This window comes from Stylophora pistillata, chromosome 10 (assembly GCF_964205215.1).
Source record: "Stylophora pistillata chromosome 10, jaStyPist1.2, whole genome shotgun sequence".
NCBI classification, from domain to species: Eukaryota; Metazoa; Cnidaria; class Anthozoa; order Scleractinia; family Pocilloporidae; genus Stylophora; species Stylophora pistillata.
Window position 1 is genome coordinate 7,141,697 of NC_142528.1, and position 24,744 is coordinate 7,166,440.

The 24,744-nt window shown below is 41.3% G+C and overlaps 2 protein-coding genes and 1 pseudogene across 3 annotated transcripts in view; all 3 read left to right on the forward strand.

The window, feature by feature from the left end:
• The window catches only part of LOC111345785 (uncharacterized), a 304,322-nt gene that overhangs the window by 272,750 nt on the left and 6,828 nt on the right, over positions 1-24,744 (forward strand). For both annotated transcript variants that reach the window (XM_088735347.1, XM_088735348.1), the window contains 9 exons: positions 20,096-20,185; positions 20,553-20,636; positions 21,133-21,222; positions 21,477-21,569; positions 21,978-22,040; positions 22,397-22,486; positions 22,849-22,938; positions 23,607-23,696; positions 24,282-24,371. In XM_088735347.1, the coding sequence (XP_088591473.1) occupies positions 20,096-20,185; positions 20,553-20,636; positions 21,133-21,222; positions 21,477-21,569; positions 21,978-22,040; positions 22,397-22,486; positions 22,849-22,938; positions 23,607-23,696; positions 24,282-24,371 (780 nt within the window). The remainder of the gene's footprint in view (positions 1-20,095; positions 20,186-20,552; positions 20,637-21,132; positions 21,223-21,476; positions 21,570-21,977; positions 22,041-22,396; positions 22,487-22,848; positions 22,939-23,606; positions 23,697-24,281; positions 24,372-24,744) is intronic.
• Positions 580-4,123, forward strand: LOC148721619 (uncharacterized; annotated as a pseudogene).
• Positions 14,200-17,546, forward strand: LOC111346564 (uncharacterized). Its single transcript, XM_088735385.1, has 3 exons — positions 14,200-15,623; positions 16,323-16,853; positions 17,416-17,546. Exons 1-3 carry the CDS (start codon positions 14,336-14,338, stop codon positions 17,529-17,531), a joined length of 1,935 nt encoding a protein of 644 aa, XP_088591511.1. The 5' UTR covers positions 14,200-14,335; the 3' UTR covers positions 17,532-17,546.

The window sequence follows — 24,744 nt, forward strand, 5'->3', positions numbered from 1 at the left end:
AAGCCTCCTACATCGGTGAGACTGGCAGAAGCCTCACAACAAGACTGACTGAACCGGCAGACGGGCGACGAGGAAAGGTGATGTCAGCAATCACATTGCTGAACACCATCGACTTACCAACCACAACATTGACTGGGACTCTGCGCAATGCCTAACCTACAGCACTGACTATTTTCAACGACTGACTCTGGAAAGCTGGTTTACTAACTTAGAACAGACTCCCCTAAACAGATGTCAACAACTACTCGCTCCATACAAACAACTCATTCACGACATAAACATCACAAACGACCGAAAAAGAACGACCTAACTTTACCGACAGATCGAAACAGACCAATCACGACCGACTTACGTCACTTGAGTCTTACAGCCAATAACATTACGGCAAAACTGATGGGACTACCGCTGGCTACATACCGAGGACTCGTAGGACCGCTGACCCGCGGTAGTCAGCGAGGTCGTTTCGGACGCTAAAACTCATGTGCATCTTCAATAGATCTTGCGAATTGAGCTTACTATCGTAAGTCTATGATGTTGTGTTTCGTTTAGCTTAATTGTTCGTATTACTTATTGTTTGGATTTTGTAATTTATCCTGTAGATCTGTTTCATCGTTCTGATTAAACTAAGTCAACCGAGGAGTTCACTTCATGAAACAGTTGATCACGTAATCATGGTCGTCGTCGAATGCTCCTTGCCCGACTGCACATTCGCAACAGCGGACGTCTCTGAGGCCTTGGCAATTGCCCTCATCACAAATCACGACCTGGCCCACCGCGTCCCGGCGCCTACAGCACCTCCAGCGCCCACAACAACCAGTGGCCCGAAATTAGAGCGGCCGAAAGTAAACATCGGAGTCACGATAGAAGAGTGGAATGTCTTCACAAGACGCTGGGAGGTTTTCAAATCAGGCTCAGGCATCAACGATGCCTCGGCACCCTCCCAGCTCTTCCAGTGTGCGGGACCTGAACTTGGGGACAGCCTCCTTAAAGCCAATCCAAATGCAGCCTCTGAAAACCTAACTGGGCTGCTGGCCGCCATGCGCTCTTTAGCGATAATCTCAGTCGCCACTTGCGTGCTACGTACAGAGCTTCTCCAGTTGTGGCGGGAACGTGATGAGCCCTTTCGTACCTTTACAGCTAAAGGGGGAAGGCGGAAACTTGTTCCTACACTGCGTCGTGCACCTGCGGCGCTTCGGTGGACTACACCGACCACGTCATCCGTGACTTCATCCTGAATGGCCTTTACGACTCTGACATCAGGAGGGAAGTGCTGGGCATAGCGGGCATACTAGAGCAACCAGTCAACGAGGTCATCGCCTTGGTAGAAACTAAAGAGATGGCACGCAATGCCCTCCCCTCCCCTTCGCTCTCAGCTGTCTCCTCCTTCGTGAAGCAAAAGACATCGCCACCGACCAATGCCCCCCCTCCTTCTCAGGCGGATCGGGCGAAGGAAGCATCATGCCCCGGCTGTCAGATCACCTTTAAGCTCTTCACGGAAGGAGCCCGTGGTTGGAACGAGAAACCCCACCCCATGTGCATCGAATGCTACAGGGCCAATCGCCGTAAAAAACGTCACCAGCGTCAACCCCCACAGCGCCCGCCCCAGGCCCCAGGGGTCCATGCCACAGCAACGGAGCCAATTTCACAGATAGCCGCGTTCCACACCAAGAGTGTAGGATCCCCTCGAGCCTCCCAACGACACCGTCACACCCGGAAGGCGACCACACATGCCACCGTCACCAAACCATGCGCAGCGCGATTAGACCACCACATCTTCTCCAGGGGGGAGTGGAACAGGGCCCGCTTGAGAGATCATGCAAGGCTCCCGATCACTATATCCCTCTCCCGACCTGGCGGGACCGACAGTGACCTCTCCAAGCCCTCCTCAGCCACCCACGCTGAAGTATCCGCCATAGCCGACACTGGCGCCCAATCAGACTTGTGGTCGTTATCCGACTTCCTAGCGTGCGGTTTCTCTCGCGACCACCTACACCCCATCAGCCTCAGCCTGTCAGCAGCTAACCGCTCGCCCATCTCGATAGAGGGAGCATTCTTCGCAAAACTCGCTACACAGTCCAGGAGCGGGGACATTACAGCATGTCACTCGATGGTCTATACGAGCAGCTCTGTCAAGGACCTGTACCTGTCTTACGACTCACTCCTCAACCTTGGTCTACTGCCGCGTACCTTCCCATCCCTTGCCTACTCTACCAGCAGCCGTCCTGTAAGTGATACCTCTGATAAACAGCCACATGTTCCCAGCCCCCCACCAGCAACCAACGCTACGAGGGCCCTCAATGATGGCTGCCCGGAACCCACCATCGCGCGCAACACAACGTGCTCGTGCCCACAGCGTGGAGCAACACCGCCACGTCCCTCTGAGCTGCCGTTCCTCTGTGCGCCAGAGAACAATGCAAGAATGAAAGCCTGGCTTCTCGACAGATATGCCTCATCCACTTTTAACACTTGCCCTCATCGAGCGATACCATTTATGGAGGGCCCACCCATAGCGATCCATGTTGACCCCGCAGCCACACCTAAGGCCTGCCACACACCGGCCAACATACCCCTCCACTGGCAGCAACGGGTGTATGATGACCTCCTGCGCGACGAAGCTCTTGGCGTCATCGAGCGTGTGCCTTACGGCGAACCCGTTACGTGGTGTCATAGGATGGTCATCACGCGAAAGCACGACGAATCCCCACGCCGCACTGTGGACATCTCGCCACTGAACAAATTCTGTCAACGTGAGACTTTTGCCATGGAGTCGCCTTTCCACCTCGCCCGTCGTATCCCCAAGGTCACCTGGAAGACCGTTACCGATGCCTGGAATGGCTATCACAGCGTTCCTCTGCGCGCTTCTGACCGCCACCTGACCACCTTCATTACACCATTTGGCCGCTGGCGCTACACACGGGCACCTCAAGGCTTCCTGTCCTCGGGGGACGGCTACAATCGCCGTTTCGATGCTGTCCTCGCGGAGGTTGAGCGCAAAGAGCGATGCGTTGATGACACAGTCCACTTCGACACAGACCTCGAACAACACTGGTGGAGGACCATCGACTTCCTCACCCGCGTTGGCCAGGCAGGGATCGTGCTCAACCCTGACAAATTCCAGTTCGCCGAGAGGAGTGTAGACTTCGCTGGGTTCAGAGTGTCTGATAGCACCATAGAACCACTCCCCAAGTACCTAGACGCCTTAAAGGACTTCCCCTCCCCTACCAGTACCACAGACATCAGGAGTTGGTTTGGCCTGGTCAACCAGGTTTCCAACTACGCCCAGCTCCGTGACTCAATGGCCCCCTTCAAGCCGTTCCTCAGCCCCCGCTGTAAATTCTCCTGGTCCCCTAAGCTCGAGGCAGCGTTTCAGCTTCCAAGGCAGCCATCATCACAGCTATCCGCCAGGGGGGTGGAAATCTTCGACATGCAGCGGCGCACCTGCCTTCGCCCTGACTGGTCCAAGCGGGGCATTGGTTACTTCCTCCTTCAACAGCATTGCAGTTGCCTCCCTGGCATTCCCGACTGCTGCCCTGGGGGATGGAAAATCACACTGGCCGGTTCCCGGTTCTTGAACTCTGCTGAACAGCGCTACGCTGCTATTGAAGGAGAAGCCCTCGCAGTCGCCTGGGGTTTAGAGCAGACACGCTACTTCACACAGGGGTGCGACAACCTCGTGATAGTCACCGACCACAAACCACTTGTAAAGATCTTTGGTGACCGCACTCTGGATGAAATTACCAACTCGGGCCTGTTCCGTCTCAAACAGCGCACTCTCCCATGGCGCTTTGAGATCAGACACCTACCCGGCAAGAGTAACCATGCGGCCGATGCCGCCTAACAATACCCTTCCCCATCCTGCACAGAGGATACTATCTCTCTTGGATCACCCAGCTTTCCCGACATCGCAGAGTCTGCCTTGATAAACACCATCCGCAATGACACCCACGAGCTTGGCGCCATTCCTTGGTCTCTCCTCGCAACAGAGGCAGCTGCGGACGCCTCCCTGGGCCCCCTCCTCACCTCAGTCGAGCAAGGAAAACCAATCACCAGTCACGACCCTACCCTGACAAGCCTTCGGCCTATCTACGGGTCTCTCTACGCAGCAGAGGGCGTACTACTTTAACAGGACCGCGTGGTCGTCCCCCCGTCCCTACGCCAACGAGTCTTACAGAGCCTGCACGCAGCCCATCAAGTAACCTCTTCCATGGAACAGCGAGCCCGCGCCATCGTCTACTGGCCAGGGATGTCACAGGATATCCGCAACACTCGGGAGGGCTGCGCAGACTGCAACAGAAATGCACCCTCACAGGCAGCCACCCCCCCCTCTGCCATCAACTCCTCCGTCATTCCCATTCGAATCCGTCTTTGCAGACTTCTTCGACTTCAGCGGCTGCCACTACCTGGTCGTAGGCGATCGCCTTTCTGGCTGGGTGGAAGTCCTAAGTTCAACAACTGGGACCACCCTCGCGGGTTCAGCCGGCCTGGTTCGCCATCTCCGTTCCTTCTTCGCCACCTTCGGCGTCCCGGAGGAGATCTCAAGCGACGGCGGCCCAGAGTTCACCGCTATGAGCACACAGGATTTCCTCCGCCTCTGGGGCGTACGACATCGTGTGTCCTCCGTCAGCTTCCCTCAATCAAAGGGCAGAGCGGAAGTCGCAGTGAAAACTGCCAAGCGCCTCCTGATGTCCAACACAGGCCCGACAAGCAGCCTTGACCATGATCGTATCTTGCGTGCCATATTAAAGCTACGCAACACCCCAGACCCAGACTGCAACCTGTCACCGGCGCAAATCATCTTCGGTCGCCCCCTACGGGACTCCCTCTCATTCGTAAAACCGCCTTGAGAAGTTCTCGAACCCGCACATCAGACCCCTTTGGCGTCAAGCATGGGAGGCCAAGGAGGAAGCCCTTCGCACACGCATCACTCACACGATGGAGTCTCTGAAAGCCCACTCACGCCCCCTCCGCCCTCTGTCCCTTGGCGAGAGAGTCTTCTTGCAGAACCAACAAGGCCCCAACCCCACCAAATGGGACCGGTCAGGGGTAGTGGTGGAATCAGCCGGCCATGACCAATATCGTGTCAAGGTGGACGGCTCCGGACGAATCACACTACGCAACCGCCGCTTCCTGCGAGCCTATACACCAGCCACGCCCTCTATCCGCCCACCACCGCCACCTGCCCACCAGCTCACCAACAGTGCTGCCCTGTCCCCACACCCACAGCTCCCCGTGCCACCACAACCTTCTGCTGAGTCCAAGCGAACCACTGAAGCAAAGCTCAACGTACCAACTGCGGTCCCCGACCTAACACCGATGTCGCCCCGCGCCCCGGCACAGGATAACAGCCCTGTTCCCGACCTACAGCCCCGAGACCCCCAGTTACCAGCAGCTGCTGTTGACAATTCCCCAACGCCCATTACTCTACCTCAACTGCCGCCCGAACCCGCTACACGTCCTCGCCGCTTTACACGGCCACCCAAACGGTACGAACCCGAAACAGGACAATGGGTCACTTGAGTCCTACAAACGACGCGATACGTTGTACCCTTCTCGGTTCTCGGACTGGGGGGGATGATGAGACTACCGCTGGCTACATACCGAGGACTCGCTAGGACCGCTGACCTGCGGTAGTCAGCGAGGTCGTTTCGGACGCTAAAACTCATGTGCATCTTCAATAGATCTTGCGAATTGAGCTTACTATCGTAAGTCTATGATGTTGTGTTTCGTTTAGCTTAATTGTTCGTATTACTTAGTGTTTGGATTTTGTAATTTATCCTGTAGATCTGTTTCATCGTTCTGATTAAACTAAATCAACCGAGGAGTTCGCTTCAAAAACCAGCCGATCATTTCACACGAACTGGAATAAGAACATTCTACTGACAACAATCATTCACTTAACTCTGATGATGACTTCCGCACAGGTTGTTGAAACGTCAGTCATTACCACCGACAACAGTCCTTCTCAGGACTACACTCACCCGGACGATCAGACTACACCTTCACATGTTACCCCCGGGTTCAAACCATTTACTGAAATACTTCTACGTTACACCTAAATATAACTATGATAGATATCAATTACAGTCAAACTAAGTAAAGCGTACCCCTCAGGATTACATTAATGATTTGATTATTTGAATATTGAACCCGCTATTCGTTTCAGGAGCGCAATAACGAATTGAATATTTGAACATGGAACCCGCTAACCGTTTCAAGAATGCAATGATGGATTGATTATTTGAATATTGAACCCGATAGCCGTATTCGTTTTGAAAAGGCACGGATCATTGTTCAAATCAGAAGTCCATTTCTGATTGGATTATGCGAACACGTGATGATGGATCGGAACTATTTCAACATGGCGTCAGACATGGCGGGGAAGGTGAGTTCGAGTGTTGTGTAGAACTTCTTGTAAATGTTGTAAATGGAATGTTATCGAGAGCTTTCTTCGCCTATTTACATCTTGACGAACTTTTAGAAATTCTTGTATGTATTCACGGTCGAAAAAATAGTTTACGGGCGAAGCCATCGCAAGACTTTTTTTATTTCGTAAATATTTGCGATCGACTGTTTTCGCAGTGTTTTTACAGTGCAGTTTGTTCATTTTCAGGATTCCTCGTCAAATAGAACAATCTTATTGGACTTCAGAAATGCACTTCTAATTTGAACAATGATCCGCGCCTTTTCAAAACGCATACGGCTACCGGGTTCAATATTCAAATAATCAATCCATTATTGCATTCGTGAAACGGCTAGCGGGTTCAATAATCAAATAATAAATTCATTATTGCATTCTTGAAACGACTGGTGGGTTCAATATCCAAATGATCAATTCATTAATGTAATCTTGACGGGTACGCTTCACTTAGTTTTACTGTAAGTGTAAATATTGAATACTTTGTAAATATTAAATACTATGAGTATTAAGACGAATCGTAATCCGGTACTTTAAACGTGGTTCTGGTATTTGATGGTACAAAAATTTCCGAATCTATTAGTTGTTGGAGAGGCAGGTACAGACACAGTTTCTCCTGTCCTAAAGGGCATATGGTCTTGTGAATATACAACGCGGCACTAACTTTCGTAGTTGGTCAGAAGAAGAGCGACTTTGCTTGAGGAATGTTATGCACGCATCCTCCCTCCTCTGGCGCAGAAAAATGAAGCCTGATTTCTTAAGCGCGTCCTCATAACTCAAAGACAGAAAGATAATTTATAGTGCCCTCTTTTGTACCGATTCAATGTAATCACTTAAAGTGTTGCGTGAGGCCAGCCCAAGCGGAGCACGCATACTCTAAAACATATCTGATGATGCTACAATAGACCAGAATAAGCTGCCTATCAGTTAATCCGCATTTCTTAATAGCACGCATTACATATAACCGCTTTTTTCCTTTCTTTACAATTTGAAAGACATGTTCGTTCCATGTTAATTTTTCCGATAAGTGAACCCCTAACAGTTTGTGACAGGAAACCTTTTCTATCAGGGAAATACCAACAAGTAGGGGGGCTGGCGGAAACGGGAAATACTGCAAAAAACTAATGCACATTTCTTCGCGCTTTTTACTGTTGAGAACCATTCTCCTAGAAGAAGCAAACGAGTAAATTTTCGAAACAGTCAAATTCAAAAATGAAGGAGAGAGCCTAAGGACAAACTCCATAACTGTAGCGTCATCTACATATTTCACTCTATTTTTACAATTGAAGTCCATTCTGTTCACAAGAATACAAAACAGGATAGGGGCCAATTTAGTTCCTTGAGGAATTCCGCCATTCAGCTGTATGGTTGGGGACAGCGCCGCCCCACCCTCACGCACTGTTTTCTATTGGTGAGAAAGGCAGCAATCCACCAAACTAAATGTGGGTCCACATCCAGGTCATCCAGTTCATGCAGTAGACCATTATGATCAACAAGATCAAATCCTTTATAGAAGTCAGAAAAAAACATTCTGACATACATCTCGCCACGATAAACCGACTCCAAAACTGTGTGAAGTAAATATACCAAGGCCTGCGTAGTGGATCTTCCTGGGAGAGCAAACTGCTTACTGTCCAATTTGTCCCAAACACACCTGAGCAGGGACTTAACTGTGTATCTTTCCTTTCAAGTACTTTGCCACCGCCTGAACTCTCCACTACATATCTTAAAATGTAACTAAAAGAACTACTTGAAAAAATACCAAACAAAGAAGCGAAGGTGAGTGAGTCATGCATATTGGTTATATTGAACAGGGCAAACTAAGTATGGAAAGTGAAGCAAGGAAATGGTTCGATTGGTTTACGTCTATTAGCCTTGATTTCTTAAGTGACAAACTTCAAGGTGAAAACTCTTCTCTTTGTTATATAGGACTGCTAAATGGTTTAGTATTTGCTGTTTTCTTCTTTCTCAGACGACTTATGTGTAAAAAATAAAATAATTTCATACACTTGAAGCCAAAGTACCAGATAATGGAATAGAATGGAATGATGGTTTACCATTTAATGCACGTGGACATTTTGCACATTGCTCTGACTTATATATTTAAGTCCTACATGCAAATTATAAAGCATCGATGTAACACTTTATCTGATATATTATTATCAATCAATAATGCTTAATGTTATAAACCGTTTACTTTTCTACTTCTTTTGTCAGGTAGTTCACCTGTCCTTGTTTTCCACACCATTGAATTTGAACTAAAAGAACTTCTCAAGAAACTTCAGAAAGAAAGGATGGAAGGTGAATTAATAGTACACATTTGGAGAGAAAATAATTATAGTAAAACACTTCCAGTTCTTTATCGAATTATCATTTTCCACTCAACTCTTGTTATGCTCATATGACGCCTAAGACATCAGTTACGTTCCTCTTTTGGCACTCAGCGGTCAGCAGTTAGATGGAGACTGTTCTCCCGTGTGGCGGATCCTGGTAACCCAGCCACGAGCCGTCGTGTGGTAAGAAGACAACACGCTATTGAACTAGAAAAAAAATTGCTAAAGAAAAGTAAAAAAAAAGAAGAGCAGGAAGAAGAAAATTTCTTAGCGCTTTGGATTTGCACGCTCGTCACCGAACAGTATTGCAGTGAATCTTGGTTACAACTCTAACATTTTCAGATTGCTCGGGCATTTTTAATTGTAGCTACTATTTACACCCCTCGATGTGAGGAAGGTCCTGCAAGCATCATGTCTTGCTAAATTTAGTACAACGTGTTTAAATGCAGTTGGTAACTTTAATTTTGTCTGTCGAACTTTAAAGAGCCTTTGTTGAAGTCAGCTTCGGCTCACAGTAACTACACTGCACCACCAGAGGCTATTAACTTTGCCAACAGTAGTATGTCTAGTATTAGTTCAAGTCATAACATGTCGGTGTTATCTTTGAACGACGAATGTAAATTTGACATTAAGCGTGTCCGCGGTGCTTTGTCCAAACTGTGATAACATTGTCTATAATAGTAGTTCCACATTTTTTATAATAATTTCTTTGAACTGAGAATGTGACTGAAATAGTTTCTACTATTATTATGTCCTTCATCATAGCTACTATTTATCCGACCATTAGATCAGGACTGGCGAAGTTTGATGTCAGTTCACCCAAGGAACTCCAGAGCTATGTCAGTTACTTATTAACAGAGTCAGCTAACTTTGGTATACGCAGGCGAGGTAGTAAACATTGTTAAAACAACCGACGGTTTTTATTAGTTTTCAAACATAAAAGGACAAATAAATATTTTCTTTTGTTTTAATCCTTCAGTACTCCAATCGCCTCATGCCTGGACAGAATTACGAGAAGCAGTGGATGAATACCAACAGGGACTGGAATGTGACCAGATTAATCCTCTCCACTGGGAGTCGGATATCTGATGAAGGCGTGAAGAACAAGAACTTGTGTGTGGCGTGCTTCTGTAACCAAGCAAGAATTTCTGCAATTCTTTTCGCCAATCGCGTCCCTCGCTGTGTGCAACCCGCATAGCTTTTAGCAGACTCCTATTTTGTCTCTCGACTTCACCGTTGGCTTGTGGCCACAATGGAGTTGATATTCTGTGTCCGATGTTGTTGTTTTTGAGGTAGACTTCGAATTCTTCTAACGCAAATTGTGGGACCGTTGTTTGTTTTTATTGACAGTGGTAGTCCATGGGTCGCAAACATTGTTTCCAGACAGCGAATGATTTTTACTGGATGTCGCTGATTTGGTTACGGCTACTTCAAAGAATCGACTAAAGTAATCCACAACCACAAGTAGATATTCACCCGTTGGAAGGGGTCCAAGCAGATCTGCGGCGAGGTCTTGCCAGGGTTGTGTAGGGAGTTCTGTTCTTTTCAATGGTTCTGGGGGCAAGGGTTTACTAACAAGCTGGCAACCATGATATGTTCTGCACCTCTGTTCGGCTTGACGGTCTATACCAGGCCACCATACCTTGGTACGGAGTCTTCGCTTGGTCTTAACAATTCCTTGGTGACCTTCATGTGCTGGATCTAATATTTTCTTGCGAAGTTTCTTCGGGATTACTGACCTAGTTCCTTTCAACACTAACTTTTTTAGTACCGTTAGCTCGTTCAGCTTTAAAGACTGGCTCGCCGACAGTCCAATCATTGGTCTGAACACACTTCCTTAGCAGTACAATTTCTTCATCCACAGCAGATACTTTTTCAATGTCTTGGATAGCTTTGGCTCTAGGGTCTGCATTCTCCGCAACGTAACGAATGTATTTTTCTGCCACATTCTTGTTTTAATTTGAGGCTTCTTAGGTTAGGGGAGACTAAGCATCAACTATGTTCTGTGGGCCTGGACAATACATCACTGTAAAGTCACACAAAACAGATGCAACTGACCATGTGCTTCCTTTAATTCCCCTCCTAATTCCTTTCGGTCGTACATGATTACATCAGAGATACTACAGGCAAGTTTGTTCGTTAGTTCAGCTGATAATATGTATATTATTTCGGAAGCCGCAAAAGAAAGGGAAATCAGCTTTTAAAGTGATCGATGTCTCTAATAAGCGAAGCACATCAGTTGCCAACTTCCCTCTTGGAAACAAGAGCCTTGGGAATTGCTGTGTTTATCGTTGTTTTTGTAACAAGTAAATTAATTCGTCTTTAAATAAATTCGTCTTTAAATAAATTCGTCTTTAAATAAATTCGTCTTTAAATAAATTCGTCTTTATTGAAAAACCATCCGATAAAATTACATATCTTATGTTACAGTAAAAATATATATTGATGGGAAAAATTACAATGATTGAATCGAACAAAGATGATTAAAAATGATTAGAAATACATATGGGGTGTTTACACAGCTAGACTATATTTAAAAATTAATCTATTAAAAAAGCTATGTTTAATACGCGTTCAGTGTTAATGCTGGGCCTGACAACAGATTTCCTTCGAATGTTTACAATTTAGTCTTTGTACCTTGGAGTAGGCTTTTTAATGGATGGTCATTATGTTTGAGGTTATAAAAAAGGCGTCGTCGCTTTTCTCAAAAGTTCATATATGTTGTAATTGACCGAGGTATAGCTCCACTTATAGCATCTCTTTAAAAACCTTTGTATAACAGTAAGTTCGGAAACACTTGCAGCATAAACTGAAAGACCGTATAATAACTTAGGGATCACAATTAAATTAAAGAGGTGGACTATTTCGTCTTGTGTATATCCCTCTTGACGTAGGCTTCTGATGACAAATAAACACTTGTTGGCTTCATGGAGCTTGGCCTTGACTTGCATGCTGAACTTACAATTACCTTGAAATGTGACGTCCAATAAAAAAATGTTATTATATTGTTTGATATTGTGAGACATTGCGTTGACTGTTGAATTGCCTTTCTTACGCATAACTAGCTCCTTACACTTACTAGTGTTACAATGCATGCCGTTTGCAACAGTCCAATCCATAAACTTGGACAAAGCAATGTCAGATAAATTATATTCGGGGAATCTTTGGTGATCGTAACTAAGACGGTTGAATCGTCTGCATACTTAAACAAGGATCTATCTTTGTACCCATCTATCTCTAGGTCATTCAATAATATGTTGAAAAGATATGGGCCACTGACACTTCCCTATGTTGTTCCCTTGTTGAGAATTCTCCACCGGCAAGTCAAATTATTGAAAATCACCCTTTGTTTTCTGCCCTCAAGAAAGTTGGCGTATCAGTTAACAATGCATTTCATGCATTGTTAACTGGTATGCCAACTTTCTTAGAAATTTGAACTGTTACAAACATTACAGGGTGAATTACTAAGAAGAATGCGCTCTTTTTTAACTACGGCAAAACAAGCGAAAATAAACTGCACTTCAGAAGGCATCCATTGAACTCCCTGTATAAACATTATAGCAGAGTTGTGAATGATAATGATCGTCAAAGACACTATAGGCCAGCCTGTACACACCTGATTTACTAGGAGCGCCCGAACTAGTTTTCTTTCCCTTCGATATTTCATCCATTTGAGCTTTGGCTAAAACAATCAACAAAGAAATAAGTCGTATATGAGAACGATCCTTCGCAGTAAAGCACTATTTGAGCAATAGTGAAAATCAGACCTGAAAAAAATTTCAGGCCTGTACGGGATTCGAACCACTGACCTCTGCGATACTAGTGCAGCGCTCTACCAATTGAGCTAACAAGCCAATTTCACTATTGCTCAAATAGTGCTTTACTGCGAAGGATCGTTCTCATATACGTCTCATAACCGCAGTTCACACATATGTTTCATATGTTTGTTGTTGTTTGATTTATCATCTACGGGTTTATATCGAATTAATTTGATGGCCTGCTCCCAGTTGGCTTGTTAGCTCAATTGGTAGAGCGCTGCACTAGTATCGCAGAGGTCAGTGGTTCGAATCCCGTACAGGCCTGAAATTTTTTTCAGGTCTGATTTTCACTATTGCTCAAATAGTGCTTTACTGCGAAGGATCGTTCTCATATACGTCTCATAACCGCAGTTCACACATATGTTTCATATGTTTGTTGTTGTTTAAAGAAATAAGTAAGAGCAAGGTACACAAAATGTGTTCTTCAGAAACCAAAGGAAACTGGAGTAGAGCGAAAAGAATTTTCATTTTGATTAATTGCAGTTTTAAGGTAGTTTTCATATAGGGATAACCTCTTAACTTCCTTTTCTAGAGACTTCTTCCTTGTTTTCTCTTATTTTTAGTTTTTAATTGTATTTAGAGATTGCTTCTGGAATATGCATGTAACTCTGAATTGACATAACCTACTCTAAACGCAAACGGCCCATACAATCTGTTTGTGTAGCCGATTGTTATTTTATAGTGAATGGGCCAGCTTTACCGTTTGCCTCACCTATAGCGATATATTGCTGACTATGTGTATAAATCATTGATAAATAAACATTGAATTACCTTACCTGTGGTGTATAGTCGTCCTTTTGCCTCAAAAATGACTTTTTGAGCGATTTTGAATAAGTTTAAGTTTGTCGTTAAATGTAACTTATAAAAGAAGGACAAGGGTGGAAACCTTATTTTGAAAGGGTTTAAGCGCCCGGGCGTTTTTTCCCAGAAAATCGCATCGCTCCGCTTTCAAACCTCGCAGCATAAGGTCAAACGATTCACGATTCTCCTCATACCTTCCAATCGAAAAACCATCCAAACGGACCGGAGCTAGCACTCGAATAAAATAAAAATCCCACAGTATTAGAGCATCTGGGATGCGTAGCAAGATTCTCATGTGCCAGCCAGATATTAATTTGAACTGGTCATCGTTTAACGTTGTCCAATCAGAAAAGGGAAATCAACGTGAAGGTTTCGGATAAAAGTTGAGTAAAGGAAAAGATGTGCTCAAGCTGTATTTGAAGTATGCTGGCGTTTATTTCATGATTGCACTTGAGGAAGAGATATCATGCATAAAAGTCAATGATGCTCATTGATGCTTCATTGTCATAAAAGTCATTCACAGTGAAGAAGGGGAAGAAGAATAAAACAAGGTGACTCCAAGAAGTCAGGTGAGAAAACAAGGCGAATAACTCTAGATATTTTATTTTTCGGAATCAGGGTCAGGATGTGGAATTCCAAGCAGAGTACCAACAATGAGAGGAGTAACTTCCCTTCTGAAAGGGGATGAGAACATCGAAGAACTTCCAGGAATCTATTCAGTAAAAATCTCAGTAGAGAAGGTTAGAGAGAGAAGTGAGTTCGATGTGTCACGTCAAAACAAAGGGACATGAGCGGCCGCATACATGACACTGTGTCACGCCGCTGCACAACTAGTCTTTCCGCTCGGCTAGACGCTCGGCTGGGGATGGACGACAAACTCAGATGCCCACAATGGAGTCAGACGTAGATGTTTTTTGATTGTGAAATTTAGTGGAGTGAATGTTATTGAAAGCGGAGCAATACTAACGATGGCGTGTTCGAGTGTGTCCACTGCGGCAAGCAGCGAAGATGAGAAGAAAGAACAGAGGCTTATTGATGTTATGTTTCTCTGTGATGAGTGGAAATCTTCAAAGGGTGGATTATCAACTTTTAATCGAGAATTTGCAATTAACTTGGCAGAAACGACGACTAGTAGCATGAAAATCCACTGCTATGTCTCCAAAAGCGACGATCGAGACAGGGAAGACGCCAAACAATATGGTGTAAATTTAATCACCGCCGAAACTGTTCCTGGATCGCGTGATCCTTTGGATTGGTTAAAAGTTCCACCTCCAAGGCTTCAGCATCCGCATGTTGTCATTGGTCATGGCAGAAAACTTGGAACTCCAGCGTGCCACATTGCACGAGCCGCAAAATGTAAATGGATTCAGTTCGTACACGTCTTTTGCGAAGACCTTGGAAAGTTCAAAGAAACTACTGCCACGGCTGTGACAGATACGATCGAAGAGAACGAGGAGAAGCACAAGATGGAAATTGAGTTGTGTGAAGCAGCGGATGCAGTTGTTGCTGTTGGCTCTCGTCTACAGCAGAAGTACAGCAGAAGTCTGCCAAAGATGGAAGTGAAGATCATAACCCCTGGAATTGTGGAAAAGTTTTGCATTGAATCGATAGAATCAGGAAATCCTGCAGGTGTACTATCGAGGACGTTGACTGCCTTTAAGTCTTACATGTACATGAAGAAATTCAACGTCTTCATGTTCGGCAGAGCAACCTATGAAGATCTTACATTAAAGGGTTATGATATAGTAGCAAATGCCATAGGTTCCCTTGGAGAGAAATTTGAGCTCACATTTGTTGGCTCTCCTCCTGGTGGCCATAGAAACTTAGAGCAATGGTTTATTCAGAAGACATGCATCAAACGCAAGCAGATAACCATTCGTGGTTATTGTACTGAACAAGATGAACTGAAAAAAATGTTTCACCAATCAGACCTGGTTGCCCTCCCTTCACGCACTGAAGGATTTGGGTTAGTTGCACTGGAGGCCATTTCCTCTGGTGTTCCTATCCTTGTTTCTGGTGAATCTGGAGTAGCTGAGGCTTTGCAGAAGGTTGAAGGTGGAAATTCTGTTATTGTAGAATCAGATGATGATGCAGTTGAATGGGCACGGAGGATTAGTGAGATGTCGAGCCAAAGTCCAGAAGAGAGAGAAGCCAAAGCCAGACAGCTTAGAGAAAACTACAGGAAGGTTTACTCTTGGAGAAAGGAATGTGAGAGGTTCAAAGATATGATTGAAAATGTTGTGAAAACTGCAAATGGTGAGCTGGCTTCTTTTAATTTGCTTTTTGTTCAGTGCATTTACAGAAATGTTACACTTCATTATTCTAGTCTTCTCGGATAAGGACGAATGAACCATAGGCCCATCTCCTGCAGGGTTAGGGCTAATTAGGGGTAGTGCCACCCTTTCTAAATAAAGTGTGTATTACTTAAACTTACTTCACCTTGCCAAGTCTTGCTGGGAAATAGAGAGAGCACATAGTAATCAAACAGAGAAAAAACAATATGTTTAAGAAAGAGACTACTATTGCCGTCCTCTCCTTTCTTAGGCCCAGTAAAATACAATGAAGGCAAGAAATCTTCAAGAAAATTAGTCTCTTACTAAAGGCTTGGAAATAAAATGGTCTGATTTTTTTGACACATTGGAAATGCTGGGCATGGAAAAATTTTCGTTTTTGCCAGAATAATTACAAAAAGATTCTTGAGAGAAATGCTGAATGGTGTAGGGATTGGAATGGACATTGTCATTGTTGTTCCTTGAGTATCTATTCTTTCTTTCTTTAAAAAAGGAGGTGAACCCTTGTAGGAACCAGATCCAATTGTTATCTTTCACTGGCTGTAAGTTTTTTCATGGATTTCTCCCAAAAATATTTCATGTGTCTCACAGATTTGAGATGCACACCATGTTAAATTATAAGGATTATGATTAATTTTTGCTTTTTATTACATTTAATCAACAGGTGATGAGTTGAATATTACTATTGATGTGGAAGACCAAAAACCTGCTGAATCCAATAATCAGACAACAAGTTCCATCGTGGAGTCTGAAAAATACCAAATGGATGAGCTCCAAAAGTCATCTGCTGCACCAGAAATGCAGGGAAGTGTGTCTCATCCAGACACAGAATCTCTCCAAGCACTTAGAGAGAAATTCTTTTTATTAGCTGGGAATAACTATCTTGAGACTACACCACCACGGAGCAAGGAAGAGCGAGATGAGTTCATGGACTTCATGCAAGACCTGAGAGTTCTCATAAAGGGTGCTAGACAAGGAAGTCTGGTGATAACAGTGCAGTGTAAATCTCTCCAGATCTTGGAGGAATTGTGGAGAGAATATTTATCTGGTCACTTGGGTGAAGTGGTTCAAATTTGTTTCGTCACGGAAACGATCTTGAAGGAACTGAACCTGGAAGAGCTGACGCTGAAAACAACAATGGATATAGAAGAGTACAATGCATGCAAAGTGTACTTTGAGAGAATTGCACTCAGAGGTTAGAACTGTGCAAGACCAGATTCCGGTCTCAAATATATTTAAAAAATGTATCATCATGGAATGGGTTTTAAAACTGTTACAATATGAAGAATTGGTTTAGTTTTTTATCAAGACATAACATGTTGTCTAATTGAAGAAGTTTATATGCTTACTGTCTAAGTCCTGCTATAAATGAGCAAGATGTTAGTCAGTATCTAAATTTTTGTTTAGAGTTAATTGAACTTTCTTCATTTTTTTACTTGTCTGTCTGTGTTAAAAGAAAAAACTCAATGCCACCAACCTGCTCTTAGTTATTGCTTGAAATAGTGCTTTTCTTCCTTTGGCTGATGTGTTAAATTTTATTGTGAATTATTGAATATAAAATTTATTTGAAAAGAATCAATGAGGAAATGATAATTATCAGGAAGCAGTAGTTTTGGTTGATAAATTTAATTAAATGTAGGTTATCTGCCACAGAATAATAAGATCTGTGTAACTGTCATATAATATTATTGAAAATGCAGTTTTTAGTGTCTGAATGGTAAACTGACATATTGGTTTTCTTTTAAATTTTATTCTAGACGTTTTGTCAGCTCAGTCATACTCCACAGGTACTGAAGATGAAGCACAGATAGAAAGATGGAAACAGAACACAGAGGTTGTGGAGTCAGAGAAAGCGAAAAGTAAACACAACTGAATCTAAAGCTTGCTATTCAGAAATTTAATAATACCAAAAATTTAGTGTAAGTTTTTGCAGAAACACTTCTTTGTTGACATTAGGGGCTGTTTTGAAATAATTTATGATGAGTAACTGAGGAACTGAATGATGTCTTGAAGAACCAACTCTGAGAGAGTATACTTTTCATGACCACGACACGTTAGAATGCCCATAGCTACCTTTTCTTTTTAAGTGATTTGAAGAAAGCTATCTATTTAATAATTAACTGCCCTATGCACTTTAACTTTTAGTTAGTTCACCCATTCTTGAAATATCCACCACTGGTCATGATAAAGAAGGAAAAGAACTGCAAGAAGCTCTGAAAGGTGAACAGAAAATTCAGTTTTTCTTACATGTTTGTAACGTAGTCCAAACGAGTACAAGAATGATGGCAACACAACGCTTCTTTAATACGTCTCATAAAAGCCCACCATTACTAGGCGTGATACAACAACTACAACATCTGGGATACCCTTTCATTCTACTGCGCATGCCTGAAGGGCCTATGACATCACAGCATCGTTACAATGTTCTCTTCTACAAGGAAATAAATCAACCAAGAATGCTGTTAAACGCTTTCAACTCTTATAAAGTGCTGTCTATTTTTAACAAAATCTTGCACCCCAAGTTTGTTTTTTCTGATTCTGCCCTTCATCTGTCTGTACCATGGAACTGTGAAATAGTGTCCATATTACAATATTTGTGTAAATTTGGTCTCAGTAATAATCCATAGAGACATTGAAGAACTAACACTGAAAGCCTAACCGCCTCCCGGTTAGCTCAATTGGTAGAGCACTGGACTGTTGTGTGGGAGGTCGTAAGTTCAAATCCGGCCGGACCAACACTCAGGGTCTTTAATTAACTGGGGAAGTGATGCCTTTGTAACAATAATTATCTGCAAATGGTTAGACTTTCTAGTCTTCTCGGATAGGGACAATGAATGGAGGTCCTGTCTTCTGCAGGGTTGGGGTAGGAGACGTTAATTTCCCACACACAAGACTACTGTATGATGGATGTCCTCCCCGGGGTGGGATGGGTGAGTAATAGAGGGGTTGGGTGTCAATTAGAACGAAAGTTCTGTTCCTTTCTCCTGCCAATCCTGTGGCGAATGAATTAAACTAAACTAAACTAAAAACTAAAAATCTAAACTAAAAGCATGTTATTCTTCTGTTGACTTATCTTGACATAATAGATTCCAGTTGTCAGTTGTCAGCTCCTAATAATAATAATAATAATAGTAATTTAATATCTGTATTGGGTAAATTAACATGTGGATATGATCAAATGCACATTACAACACTTTTCGGGGGACTTTGGCCAGACTGCATCAACAGTCTTTTATATCCTTCTAGATATAAAACTTTAGAACTGTTACAAATAAGAGCTGCTAGAATTGTTTTAAAAGAAAGTTGCCTTAGTCACGATCAGCTGTTGCGACAATCAGGTTGGATGGTCCCTTATACCATTCTTCATATACGATGCATATTTCAACTTTTGTTTTTAAGTGAGTCAATAACATTGCTCCTGAAATGTGCAAAGAATATTTTGTCAAGTTATCACGCAATTATTTTACCAGGCATAATGGTGTTGACCTTAAATTTGGACAATTTCAAGCTCCTTCTTACAGTTTTATAGAATCCACTTTTTTATTTAACCGTTTAACTACTATAATAATGGACCAAAACAGAATTTTTTCTTTACAATACGAATGAGCAAGTGATGTCATAGGAACTGTATGTTTCTATTTGTCTTTGACCCATTTATAAAGAAATTAAAATGAGCTAAGAAATATTAATTGGCAAGATCTTTGTTGGGGGAGCTAAAGAGAATTTGTGTGGGGTTTTTATAAAAATGATATGAGGTGTGTTTCATGGTTTATTTCATAGTTTTATTTGTTTTGTTATAATTTGGTTTTAGGTGCTTTATCCTCTGAATTCCACAGCATAAGTTCAACCGGTGAAAGTTTACAGAAACAAGAAGAGCTGAAAAAATGGAAACAGAAGACAAAGGTTGTTGAGACAGAGAAAATGAAAGGTGAAAAGAAAATTGAAAGATGTATCAAGTTATTTAATGAAAATTTGTTGTTAATGGTAACAACAATTACATGAAATCTTTGAAGAATAATGTCAGGGCAATAATGTGGCATCAGTAATATTGTAAATGGTACAACTTAAAGGAAACAACACATTTGAATAGAGGATGCAAATGCTAATCTCCTTAGGTACTCGACCCCTCACTGTAATAAGCACCACTGGAAAAAGAAAAGAACTAGAAGAACCTACAGGAAAGATTGGTGCACAGGAAAATTTGTTTGAATTAATATCTGAAGTGAATATATTTGTATCTTCAGCTATTATGCCAAGTGTAAAGCTAGACTTGCTTGATCATAAATTATGTATTAAAAGACTGACATTTATGTATTTTAGTTACATTTCATACACTTTTTACAGATAGTCACATCTTGGTCTACCATGTTATGATCTCTCTATTAAAGGTAACACCATAAATACTAATATTGCTGTGTACGCCTTTTCCCTTACTAGGTACTTCACTCTCCACCAAACTGTCCATTGCTGGTTATGGAAAAGAACTGGAAGGAAAACTGAAAACTCTGAAACTTCAGGAAGAGAAAAGTGAGTGAAATAGGACTCTGAAGCTAGTTGGTCAGAATCAATTAAATGAAACTGTAATTATTATCACCTGGGCAAGAATGCTATTCAGAAAGTAAAAAGATTGAATTTACTAATAAAATGAGATTTGGGAACAAAGGGGTTAATTTGTTACAACTGTAGGTTTCCTATGTTTTTTTTTTTATAGGATTTTAGACTCTTAAGTTTTAGCACTTAACAAACCCACAAGCTTTTCATCCAAAAATTTTTGCTGTTTGAAACAAAGCCTAAGTATCCATCTGAATTGATATTCACATTGGTATGTCTTGTGGTGACTTTTTTCATGGCAGTCACTGAATGCTAATCTCTCTCTGTGTACCTTTGTACTTAGGCACCTGGCCTGTCCCTGAATTTTCTGCCTCTGATCCTGAGGAAGAATTAGCAGAGCTACATTTGAAACTTCATGGAATGGAAGGTGATTGAAAAATGCTGTTTACTTAGCTTTTAGGATAGAACTAAACAAAAAATGCCTTGAAATGCTCTCAGTTTTTATGCAAAAGATTACTTTAAAAAGTAAGAAAACTTAACTTAGTTTTCCCTCACTCTGTCCAGTGGTATGAGGGAATAATTATTTTAAAAGTTGTTAGTGGCTTACTAGCAACTAGTTGTCCCTCATTCTGTCCTTTGGTACTAGGGAATGTTAAGATGGTAGTGGCTGGGGATGTTGAAACAGTATAAATAATAACTAATAAGTGTAATTATTAATAGTACTGTACGTATATAATAAAAGTTTTTTTTTCAACCTTGATCATAAGTTATGCATTTAAAAACTGACAGTGCTTTATTTAAGATAAATTTTAGTACTGTACTATTTACAGATGGTCACTTGTTGGTTTACCATTTTTATCATCTTTCTGTTAAAAGTTAAACACCATGAATGCTAACATTGCATTGTACACTTTCACCCTTAGTTACTTCACCCTCAGCTATATATTTCACTACTGGTCATGAAAAAGAAAAAGTATTGAGACACGAAACTATGAAACTTCAGGAAAAGAAAGGTATTATTATAACTGTAATACTGTAAAATAGTTATAATAATTATTTTTGTTATTAATAATAGTGAAAATAATGATAGTATGATAAAGTTTTTTTGAGCTCTGATCATAAATTTTATCTTGAAAAACTGGCATTGATGTATTTTTTAGACAGTCACATGACAAAAGGAGTCACATTTTGGTCTGCCATGTTGTCATCTCTCTTTTAAATGTAACACCATGAATACTAATATTGCTTCGTGTGCTTTTGCCCTTAGGTACTTCACTCTTCACCAAACTGTCCTCTGTTGGTCATGATGGAAAAGAACTGGAGGGAAAACTGAAAACTATGAAACTTCAGGAAGAGAAAAGTGAGTGACAAAAGGACTCTGAAGTTAACATTTAGACAGTTAATATCTATAAATAATTATTTAATGTAACTGTTATTTTTGCCAAGCAAGAATGCTCTTTAGCAGTTATGGAGAGTCAGATAATACTTTTCAAGGTAAATTATTCCAAATGTGATGCACCTCATTCTCTACTTGTGTTAAAAGGGAATTTTGTGTTGGCTTGTGGAAATGAAACCACATAGTTACATGATATATTATTTATATACAAGTCATGTATATCAAATCTTTCAATGTTTTCAACAACGTTTTGGTTCAGTAGTTCATAAAGGCAATGTATCTATAGAAACAAATTGTTGTGCCTGTTTCTAACTATTTATCTGTAGAAAAGTCTGAATGGTAATCTCTCTCCTTGCACACCTTTGCCTCTAGGCATCTTGCCTCTCTCTGAAGAAGAACTAGAAGGGCTACTTATGAAACTTCAAAGAATGAAAGGTGAGTAAAAGATGCTGTTAAATTAACCAGTTCGTGGTAAAACTAAACTAAGACTGCTTTGAAATACTTTGAGTTCTCAAATATTTTGTTTGATAGGAAATTAAATCCAATATCCTTTTCCTCACTCTGTCCTTTGCTTTGATCAAGGGACAGTTTAGATGATAGGGGCTGGGGATGGTAAACAGTATATGACAAGAATAAGTTTTCTCAATGTAGATCTTAAATTATACATTAAAAAAACTGACAGTGAAGTAATGTAGATGAATTTTGTACACTGCAGTCATGTTGGTTTGACATGTTATATTGTCTCTATTAAGTGTAACACCATAAATTGTCCTGTGTATTTTTAACCTTAGGTAGTTCACCCTCTGTTGTGTTGCCCCCTGCTGGTCAGAAAAAAGAACTGGAAGGAAGACAGAAAACTATAAAATTTCAGGGAGAGAAAGGTGAGTGGAAACAAACCCTGAAGCTAAGGTTTAATCAGAATTAAAATTGTTAAGCAGGAAATAGAATGCTAAGTTGAAGTGCTTTAAACAGTCATGACAGCTTTTACTTTTTGGAGTAGATTAATCCAAACTGCTTTAATTAAAGGGAGTATTGAGTTGGTATGTGGTAACAATGCATGTATGTACATGGAATAACTGTTTTCAAGATTGATTACTGGTGTCAGAATGGAGAAGTGACACTATTTGACTTCAACTATAATTTAATTTGCTGTTTGTGCAGGTACAGTGTATGCCTGTTGTTATCTTATCTGTGCAAAGTAATACACTGAATTTTGAATACCTCTGTATGCCTTTGCTGTCAGGTTCTCTACCTTCCTCTCCTCTCTCCACCACTGATCTTGAAGAAAAGCTGGAAGAAGTATGTGTGAAACTTGTGGGGCTAAGAAAGGAAGGTGAATAGAAAAAAAATCATATCTTGTCATTTTCAGGGAGAATCTGGTCCAACAATAATGCTAATAAATGTCCATAAAATTTGGTTAGGTTTAAAAATGGGCTATTTACCAGGCTAAAATATTCAAAAAGTAAAAACCAAATATTGACACTAGGTCATCATTGGGGTGATGATAACCCAGAGTCAAAAGACGTTTGGTTTTATTGTTAACATATTTTTAGCCTTGCAAATAGCTCAACACTTATAAAATAATGTAATGAATTGAATGTTTTCACAGTTTCACAATCACTTTTGAGAGAACTATTTCCATATCTGAGACAAAAACCTTTTTCTGTCCTTATTTTCATCCAAGAATGGTGTTAAGTACTCTCGGCTATTATTCAATATTGTAACTTAATTAGTTTTGTTAGGTAAATTTTCCTTAATTCAGTTTTGCCTCTTAGTCCATAACTTTGGTTAAAAAAACTATTAAATTGGCTGTGGCATGTGATGATGATAGTATACTTATAGATAGTTAATTTCAACAATGATCATAAGTGATGATGTAGGAAATCCTGCACCATTTTTCCTTCATTTAATTTAACCTTAATACATGCTGGTATGCTTTAACTTTTAGTAACAGTTATGGCACTGAGTGCTGAATACATCTGTGTATACCTTTTCTCTCAGGTAGTTTAGCTGTTCCTGAACCTTCAACCAGTCATCTTGTGAAAAAATTAGCAGAACTGTGCATGGAACTTACAAGGCTCAGAATGGAAGGTGAATGAAAATGTTTATTGATTCCCTCTCAGCGAATTAAAAAAAATAATGTAAGAATTCTTTTAATAGAATGCCTTCACTGATCCTGTTTCAAATTATCACTTTTCAAGAAAAAGTTTTCCCTCTTGTAATAACTTACAATGAATGCTTCTACTCCTTATTCAAATTATAACTTTTCAAGGGAAATTATTCCCTCGTAAAGATATAATTCCTCTTGGCCTCTACATTTAGATAATTGTTATATTAAGTGAGATTGCCATCTAATACTTTCGGCTATTGTCATGTTAACTGTCGACTTTTATAGGAGGTTATTAGTTTTTCCTCATTGTTTACTGTGGTGGAAGGGAGTATAAAGTTGGCTGTGGCTCATTTTGATGAAACAATTTTTCTTAATGGTTGATTTAAAGAATGACCAAAGGAGATTAAGCAGAGAAGTCATACTATAATTTTGCTATCACAGGACCATAATACAATGTATAATGTTTGTTATCTGTTTTTAACCATTTATTTAAGGTAATATATTTAAGGCACTGAATGATTAATACAGTATATTTTATATATGTATGAAGTTACCTTTCCCGTCAGGTACTCCGCCTCCCCCTGAACTCTTCACTGCTAATCTTGAAGAAGAACTAAATGAACTACTAGGCAAACTATACAGACAAAGATACCAAGGTAAGTAAAACAATCATAGTGGTTCTGTTGAACAGGGAAAACTAAATATGGAAAGTGAAGCAAGGAAATCGCTGCTCTACAATACAGGCTTGATTATTTTAGTAGAAAACTTTAAGGTAAAACTCAATTCCTAAATTGTTTTACATGTGTTGTTTTCGTCTTTTTTGGACACCTAATGTAATCCATGAGATGAATTTTATGAACTTTGAGGCAGGTTAACATACAATGCAACCGGACATTTTACTCATTGCTTTTAAATTTCCAAGCCCTGCATGCAACTTGCAAAACATCTGCGCCCATTACATGGTAAACATTGATTAATGTGTATTTACTCCATATTTAAGCTAACCCCTCCTCTGATATAATGCTATCA

What these genes read in the sequence shown, in the direction of transcription:
- LOC111346564 (XM_088735385.1), top strand. Translation starts at nt 14,336, where the DNA reads ATGGCGTGTTCGAGTGTGTCCACTGCGGCAAGCAGCGAAGATGAGAAG. An exon ending in TGTTGTGAAAACTGCAAATG is followed by an intron (nt 15,624 to 16,322) that starts GTGAGCTGGCTT and finishes TTTAATCAACAG; the next exon opens with GTGATGAGTTGAATATTACT. An exon ending in TGAGAGAATTGCACTCAGAG is followed by an intron (nt 16,854 to 17,415) that starts GTTAGAACTGTG and finishes ATTTTATTCTAG; the next exon opens with ACGTTTTGTCAGCTCAGTCA.